The 8,464-nt window shown below is 32.3% G+C and overlaps 1 protein-coding gene across 2 annotated transcripts; it reads right to left on the bottom strand.

Annotated features, from left to right (window-relative positions):
- Nucleotides 1–8,287, bottom strand: LOC130645378 (receptor expression-enhancing protein 1-like). 2 transcript variants are annotated; one of them, XM_057451355.1, is made up of 10 exons: nt 8,131–8,287; nt 5,409–5,481; nt 5,042–5,118; nt 4,803–4,866; nt 4,222–4,278; nt 3,163–3,276; nt 2,647–2,906; nt 2,182–2,383; nt 1,601–1,678; nt 1–831 (listed from the first exon to the last, which is right to left on the bottom strand). In XM_057451355.1, exons 1-9 carry the CDS (start codon nt 8,160–8,162, stop codon nt 1,616–1,618), a joined length of 942 nt encoding a protein of 313 aa, XP_057307338.1. In that variant the 5' UTR covers nt 8,163–8,287; the 3' UTR covers nt 1–831; nt 1,601–1,615. The 2 variants fall into 2 exon arrangements, with proteins under 2 accessions (XP_057307338.1, XP_057307337.1); XM_057451354.1 differs by lacking the exon at nt 1,601–1,678.
- Between the last annotated feature and the right edge of the window lie 177 nt (nt 8,288–8,464).

Genomic DNA, 8,464 nt, shown 5'->3' on the forward strand with positions numbered 1-8,464 from the left:
GTTATTAAAAGAAAAGTAATCTAGGTCCCAGTTTCTTTTCACTTGTATAAATATGAACTAGGAGGTAGACTGTGTTATTTAAAAGACTAAAATGTTAACGTAGACTAAAATGTTAACGTAGACTAAAATGTTAACGTAGACTAAAATGTTAACGTAGTAGAAGCAGAGTCATGTTAATAGCATACCGAAGCGAAATAGGACAGTAACTGAAATTGAGAGTCATATAAATGGCAATGAGGAATATATCATCATATTTGAAATTTAAGCGACAAATAATACTCAACTACGCGCTTGACAAAAAAAGGTGGTTATACTACGAATTGTCGGCTATTGCACATATAAATTCAACGTAGTACCGGCGTTTACTCATTTATTTAATAAAAATAAATTAAAAAAGGTGCATGTGATAATTACAACAAACAAACAAAGCAAATATTTCCCTTACCATATATCAATAGGCTTACAAATCTTGAATAAATTTAACGTTGAAACAAGTTAAAAAAAACCCATGGTTATACAAAACCACACCCATTGTGATAATAATAAAAAAACTATCTAGGTGCGTTATCTTTTTTTCAAAATAAACAAAAAACTAAAACTAACTTGCTTAGAAGAGTTTAACTCTTGGTGCTCACGACAACACGAAGTAGCCAGCGTCTTGGTACTCGTGTTGTTGTGATTATAATTATCTACACTGCTCAACATGACTGATTAGTAGGTTTTACTTGTGGATGATCGTAAACCGTATCTTCTTCTGTAATTTTCCGTTAGCGCACTTCTACCACCCAAATATAAACCGCCATCTGCCGAATCGTAATCATATCCCAAAGTCTGGAATAAAGATAGAAAACAAGTTTACATAAGAAAAAATATATACGTCCTTTTCATGGGTTTTCGAGGCTTGCAGGAAAATATATATCAAGTTATGAACATTTTTAATCATTATAGTGATTATTTAGCAAATTATAGTTTTTAGTTATTATAGTACAGGGTTCCCACTCATTTTACAAGTAACTTTTTTAGGAGATTTAGAAGAATTTAGAAGGATTTAACTGTCTTTTAGGATATTTTTTCAATAAGCGGGGAAAAAATACAAAAGTTTAGGAGATTTTAGCAGAATTTAAATTATTGACAAGGGTAACTTAGCAAAGTTTGAAGATATTTAAGGAAGCAAAGTATAAGTCCCAGAAAACAGATTCTCAGACAGAAGATTTAATTAGATTAATAAGTTATAAAATTAGGAGATGTAAAGTTTTATTTACGAAAAGCTTCGTGAATTTTATTGTAAATTTCATATGTTCTTTTATATAATAATCCTACTATGGCGAAGAAAACAATTATAATTTTTTTCTCTCGCTTAAAATATATTTTGTGACCGCCACATGTCATACGACAAACAATATAGGACCTCAGTTAACAACAAGAATAAACTCTACTTATTAATAATAATATACACTACTAAAGCACATCTTTCTATTAAGATTACCAGGAAAAGTTTCCAGGATTATTTCTGTTAAAAACTGTACATGTTTGAATAATCCATGAAACTAAAAAAAGTACAGAGGATCGATGCCAGCCGAACAATGCGTCAGTAACATACCAGTTAGGTGTGAAGTCAGTATGTCTTTTTGTCAGCGTTAGTACGACGAGGCCTAGATGTTCTGTTTGCTGGCATTGTCTATGAAAAAAAGAGTGTGAACGCAATGCATAGACTGTCATACCGTCATACTTAGTTCCTACACCGAGATACAACGATTTAAGGAACATGTGTGTGGGAGGGTGTGCGTGTGTGTATGAAAGGTAGTATTAGAGATTAAGGGGAAAGGTATAGTATTAAGGATTAAGGGGCAAGCTTCTGCTGTACCAGCAAGGTTTCTGTGTGAAAATAAGCTTTGTATTCAATGTTGACACAGGGAGGGGGTGGCTATTCTCTACATTCTAGCACAATAAAAGTTTTAAAATTTGAATAGCACTCTAGCTAACTAGATATTATTTCAAAACTTTTCTAGGGTAGCCATAACGTTGGTGGGGCTCTCCTACTTCATATCAGTTTATAATTAAAAAGCTTACGCCAGTAGTCCTGTGCATTGTCCTTCCTATTATATTTCAAAGTTTACTACTTACAAAGTTTACTACTACGTAAAATAAAACAAGACTTCTTTCACACTAAGTTTTACAAACCTCATATATCGGTTTCTTTTGTTTTCTCGATCTCGGTAAAGTACTGGCAGCATATGTGTAGTTGTAATCAACAGGTTCAGAAGAAGCTGGCCTAGTGTCTCTAATATTTACGTCGTCGCTAATATCTACGTCATTTACTCTGTCACTGATGATGGGATCACTTTTTGGTCGGTCGCTACTGAAAGCATCGTGTGACAAATTCCTACATTAGAGAAAATAAAAACGTTTCGATCAAAGAAAAAACAATTTCAATACTGGGGTACTTTAAGTAATATGACATTTTAACAATAAATGCATCCTATATCTTAATACCATTAACTCATATGTCTCAGTACATCTAATGTTTTTGATTTGAAAATTGAAAACTTTGTAGAATAAACGTTAAAATCATCACTGATTAAAAAAAAAATAGTTCCACAAAAATTAATATGGCAAGAACACAAGTGAATAGCACAGCAGACTTACAGATCTGATTGACTACGCTGTATTTCATTTCGTTCAAAGATGTCCTCTTCTCGAATAAAACCTTCTCTCGATTGAGGTCTGTATTGTCTTTGTAGAACCTCAACATCATTTTCTGGATTGTAATTACGATCACTAGCTCTATTCTTGTCACCATACCATGTCGAACGCTTTGATTGGCCAGCATCAACGTCATCACCAGTAGTGCGTAGTTCTTGCATACTGTTGTATTTTTTCATTGTTTGAATAAACTGATATTGACCCTGATAGGGAAAAAACGGAATTAAAATAAAGATTCAAAACAATAAGCAGCAGGTAAATGACACATAATATACCGTAGCAAATACAACAACAAAAACAACGGCATCGAATACACACTGGTCAAAAACTTTTTCATATTCTGAGAGAGACAAAGAGAAACATTGTAAGATATGATTTATAGTCGCAAGAAAATGTCTATTACTCAGGTCATGTCATTAAAGATATTAAACTTCGGTTTAACAAAAAAAAACACCTTACCGTCACGGCTGTTTTGACTAATGTATCTGTCGCAACGTTTAGACCTTTTCGTCCAACGTCCATCAATGTTGCATAACTGTTTTTTTGAGCTTTTGATATATACTTATCAATGGCCTGTAAATAAGACACAAAGGTAGAATAAGTTTACTTATTTATTATTATAAGTTTACAGGATCATACTGATAAAAAAATTGTCGTGCTGAAAACCTGATGTGAAAAATGATATAAAAAACTGCAAAATAGTTACACTAAATAAAATGTTATACGACTGTGTACAGGGAAAAGCTTATAATTTTTTTTGTTTGAGCACTGTAATTAATTAATATAACTGAAGACGATCAGCTACTGAATGTACATGTTTTTTAGACTTAAGTTCTCTTTTAGCTCACATTCTGTTTCGACAAGGTTCCATAAGTGTAGGGATCTTATGACTTTTGGCCGAGCAATGTTTTGGCCTTTAAATTAAGCACAGCTGCAGACATTTGGAATAAATCAACGTGAAAAGTTGGCTGATATTTAAATTTTTTATGTGATGTCATCATAAAATTTCTTAATAATGGTTAAAAATACATGCAATATGTATTTTAACATTAAAATTTAAATCTTCTTGTGATTTCTTGTAAATCAAAATTTTAAACTCTGGCCATTCAATAAATTGAATATCTTGAAAAATAGTTATTCTGAGGAATAATGTTGCCATACCAACATATGTACCTCTCCTCCTCCCATTTTACCAATCCTGTCAAATTAACAAGCAGGCTACAATCCGAGCTAAACATATAGGGCACTGTTTCTAATACAATGGGGTGTTTGCCTTTATTTTATGCAATTTGCATTGAAATGTCTTTCTTAATTAATTTATTATCAAGTTTATCACTCCATATGCCATATAAAAAAAAATAGTGAAATTATCTAACTATTTAAGGAACAAAATAACACCTTTACACCAAAACGCTACTTTTAATTAGTAGCTACACACTTCTTGTATTCATTCAAGTGATCTATTTACATTACACCTTGTACACTTGCTAAATTAGAATTTAGATCATAACAACTTACCCGTTCATGCTTTAATAAGCGTGGATGGACAAACTTTCTATAAAGAATACTTGAACCCTAAAAAATAATCAAAACAATGCTTAAACACAATGCTGTATGCTCCATCCACTTGACAGTCTCTGCTTATATCAATGGCATTTAACATGGTGCATGCAACCAGGTAGTTTATGAGAAGTGTTGTTATACACACTGTTGCCACAAACAAGATACAAAAAAACAGATGCAAGGAAGTAAAAACATTAAAAAGCACTATAAAGGTGTTCAATAGATAGAAAAACAATTGTGATAAGACATCTGTGAGACAATATTTCATTTATTTACTGTTACTTACTTTGTACTTAAAATTTTAGAATAAATACTTTATGTACTTTTTCTATTTTATGTCATTAGGAATTTAAATATAATCATTTTGATCCTTAGATCCATATTTTTTATTAGGCATTTAATGACAATGTAATGTGGCATTGACAAGTGTTGTCTGTTACAAAACATTATTGCTGTGAAGAAAATAAAAATTAAGGTACACAGGTAAAAAACATAAATAAGGTACACATGTAAATTAAGTATACTAAATCTGATACCTTTGTTGCAGGAGATAGCAACCAAATAATGAAAACTATTTTTATTTCATAATACAGTGGGAGCCTAAAACATAAGTATTTACAAATAATATACTCATCCACAAGTTCACACAAACGATATGACAATCAATATCAAGATCCTTATGGTGCATATGTGATCTATATAAACTTACCACTAGCTTAAGCAGGATGAAAATGTTTCAACTTTACAACAAATGAAATAAAAAATAATGTCTCACCATGAAATAAAGATGTCTGCAAATGTTTCGCATGTAATAAATAATGCAAATATTATCCAGTACATCATCCACTTTACCTAGATAGTAAACAAATAAAATAACATCATTACATGGAGATTAAAAGAGTCAGTTACCACATAGTAGCAGTCCAAGATACTCATGCTGCACTTGGGAAGAGTTGCAACACAAATAAAAAATTTATACCAACAACCAAACTAATTGCATACTAAGATATTGTAAACAAACAGAATGTTTACAAAAAAAGATTTCTCCACTGTTAATAAGCCTCAAAAATTTTTCTGGCAACTCCTATATTAGGTCTGAAAGATTCTAATGAAGTATTGTAAATATTCTGTTAATCACTTACATATTCTTTCACATCTTTATTTTTTATAGCTTTATATGATCTATATGCTGGATATAAGGTTCCAAACACTAACCTGAAATATATAAAAGTAATGTAAATTACTTAGATTTCGCCAAAGCTTTTGACAAAGTTATTTTTGATGGTGGGCTGAATAAAATAAAGAGCCTGGGCATCTCTGGCAAACTGTTCCTGTGGTTAAATAGCTTCTTGGTCGGTCGCACTCAATCAGTAGCAGTGGACGGATAAAAATCAGTACCAGAGTCCTGGGACTGCTGATTTCTCTGATCCTTATTGGTGATGTTAATAAAGATATCAAACACAGTAACCTAAAATGTTTTGCTGGTGACAGTAAAGTCAGCAGAGCTGTTGTAAATGTTCATGATGTCTCCAAACTAAAAGGAGATATCAACATAAATATATGAATGGGCTGAATACTCTAACATGGTATCTAATGACAAGAAATCTGAAGTTCTCAGGTACAGTCCTGATGATACCTTGAAAATATGTACAAGCTTTCTAACATGTTCAGGATCACTTCATAGAAAAAAAATAATACCAGAGATCTTGGCTAACTGATGAGAAATGATAACTTGTTTAAAATAAAAACATAAAAACATAAAAAATGTAATAGATACAGGGAAAAAGTTGGTCAGTCTGGATATTATGTACCAGATCACAGAAAGTGATGTTAGCCCTATGGAAAAGCATTGTGTTACCTCAAACTGAATATTGTTCACAGCTGTGGTGTCCAACCACGGCTAACCTCATTAAGCAAATTAAATTGATTCAGTGGTACTTTATATGAAAAATCAAAGGTAAATACATCTGTGGGGATAGCCTCAGAAAATACAACTATAGTCACTTACAAGAACGTGCGAGTGATACAGAATTATCTATTTTTGGAAAATCATTTAAGGCTTGGTTTCAAATATTAAGCCACTTCTGAGTGGGAATTGTTATTATCACCTAATAATTATCACCTTAAAACCGCACCTTACCTAGCAACTTTTAGAGCCTGAGATTGTTCTTTTGCTTACCAAAAGAAAAAAATGGTCACAAATGTGATGCTGGATAGTTTTCTGCCTAAATTCCAGATGAAAACCTAATCACAGGGCTCACAGCAAAAACAAAGCCAGATTCAAACTCACTTTTACATATGGTTGGGTGTGTTGTAAGATACGACTTGTGTGTGCCGCCTTGTTCTTTTATAAGGTCACATGCAAGGTCCTTGAAGACGGTCATTTTGGATGAATATCTTAAAGCACCACTTGAAAGGCTATCAAAAGTAAGTAAATTGTCTATTCAAAGGCAAATGGATTGGTCTTCAGAAATTGATCCCATATTGGTCCCAGGTGGCATCTAGTAAACCATGCAGGAGATAAGGTCAGTTATTTCCACCTGTTTTCAAGTTATTTAGTCTTAAACTTTAAAGTCCAATGCTATGGCTTTGCTAATTTTAAAAATGCTATTGTTGTCAGTCTAAATGCATTGACATCAGCCTGTAATGTAACAAATAGGACATACCCAAGGAAAATGAGCACATCTACTCTAAATAATATTTTCAAAAAACATTCTTTCTCCAAAGAATTTTACCCAGTAAAACTTTAAAAATGACAGATGTAGCACAAATCTGATTTTTCACTGAGCCTAATGTCAATCATCACGGTGGTGGCATAAAAATATATATATTTATTTATATTTTTGCTTGCGTTCCACGGTATATATATATATATACCGTGGAACGCAAGCAAACAGGCACAAGACTAGAAAAACATTAGTTTACAGGGACAAACAGAGACATAACTAGAATCTACATAGTGTGAGACTAAGAATTTAATGTGTAGCATAAGTGTTTGAAGGGAGTTTCATGATAGAATAGCTTGATGATAAATTTATTTAGTACCAAATAGATTGGTGTGGGAGAAGGTATTTTTTATAAGACAATTAGATTGTGTTCACGTGGTGCGGGGGTGAGTGAAGTCTATAGCATATGTGAGCAAATAGGTTCAGGAAGTGTCTTTTGGTACAACTTGAGTAGAAGAAGAACATTATTCATATGTACAGTCTCAGAAAATTTAAGTATATTAAGATTTGCATAGAGAATATTAGCAGATGTGTATCTATTTACAAAAGACATAAACATACAGGCCAGTTTTGAAGTGTATAAATCCGTTTAACAGAAGCACTAGGTTGACCCCAGATTTGAGAAGAATAATAAGAATAGAATAAAAAATAGCATGATAAATTAGGATGTGGTACAAAATGTCTAATCTTGGCGCTATTGCTGCATTAGCACATTTCACATTTCAGGAAAAGTGGATGTACTATTATAATGCCTTTGTTGTAACAGAGTCTCAAATTTTTAGCAGTTTTTGTGTGCCATGTCTAGCTATAGTTCAACTAAATAAAAATCTATAAGAGCTACTGTAATTAGTGTATGTAGCTAGCTAGAGTCTATAATAAATTGAACTTTGAACTCTTGTTGAGTGGATGCCTACAGCCATAACTTAAATTGGATTAAAGTGTGTACATATTATGATGACAAAGATGTGAAAATTTTAATATGGTTTCAAAAAATCTAATTTCCTATCCACCTCCCATATAAATGAAATCAAATTATAACTTCTTCTAAATCCTATATTTTCCTAGATTGTGTGACTACTAGCTAGGCAGCCATTTGATGGGTTGTCTAAGGAATAAAATATAATTGAAAAAAACTTACATAATAACTCTTGATATTAATGCAGACACCATATTGACAGTGATCAAAACCAAAAACAAACAGGGTGAAAAATTTAAGCTAATTTCCGATGTGTTGGATTCTTATAAATCAGCTCCGCTTCAACCGTGATGCTTTCACTTTACATACTTAGGGGTCTGGACCCGTGTTATTAAATTTGGACATTTGCCCTCCATCGTAGGCAATACTTATGGAGCAATACCTAACGAAATTAATGCAAACCATAACACGAAAAATGATTATATTTCTCTCTACAAAATTAATATACTATGAACGATTTCACAAATATCGAATAATAATAACTGCTGCCCGAATT

The sequence above is a fragment of the Hydractinia symbiolongicarpus genome, chromosome 5, assembly GCF_029227915.1.
Source record: "Hydractinia symbiolongicarpus strain clone_291-10 chromosome 5, HSymV2.1, whole genome shotgun sequence".
Taxonomy (NCBI): Eukaryota; Metazoa; Cnidaria; class Hydrozoa; order Anthoathecata; family Hydractiniidae; genus Hydractinia; species Hydractinia symbiolongicarpus.

What these genes read in the sequence shown, in the direction of transcription:
- LOC130645378 (XM_057451354.1), bottom strand. Translation starts at nt 8,162, where the DNA reads ATGGTGTCTGCATTAATATCAAGAGTTATTAT. An exon ending in TTAATATCAAGAGTTATTAT is followed by an intron (nt 5,482 to 8,130) that starts GTAAGTTTTTTT and finishes TATATATTTCAG; the next exon opens with GTTAGTGTTTGGAACCTTAT. An exon ending in TAGTCAAAACAGCCGTGACG is followed by an intron (nt 2,907 to 3,162) that starts GTAAGGTGTTTT and finishes TTTCCCTATCAG; the next exon opens with GGTCAATATCAGTTTATTCA.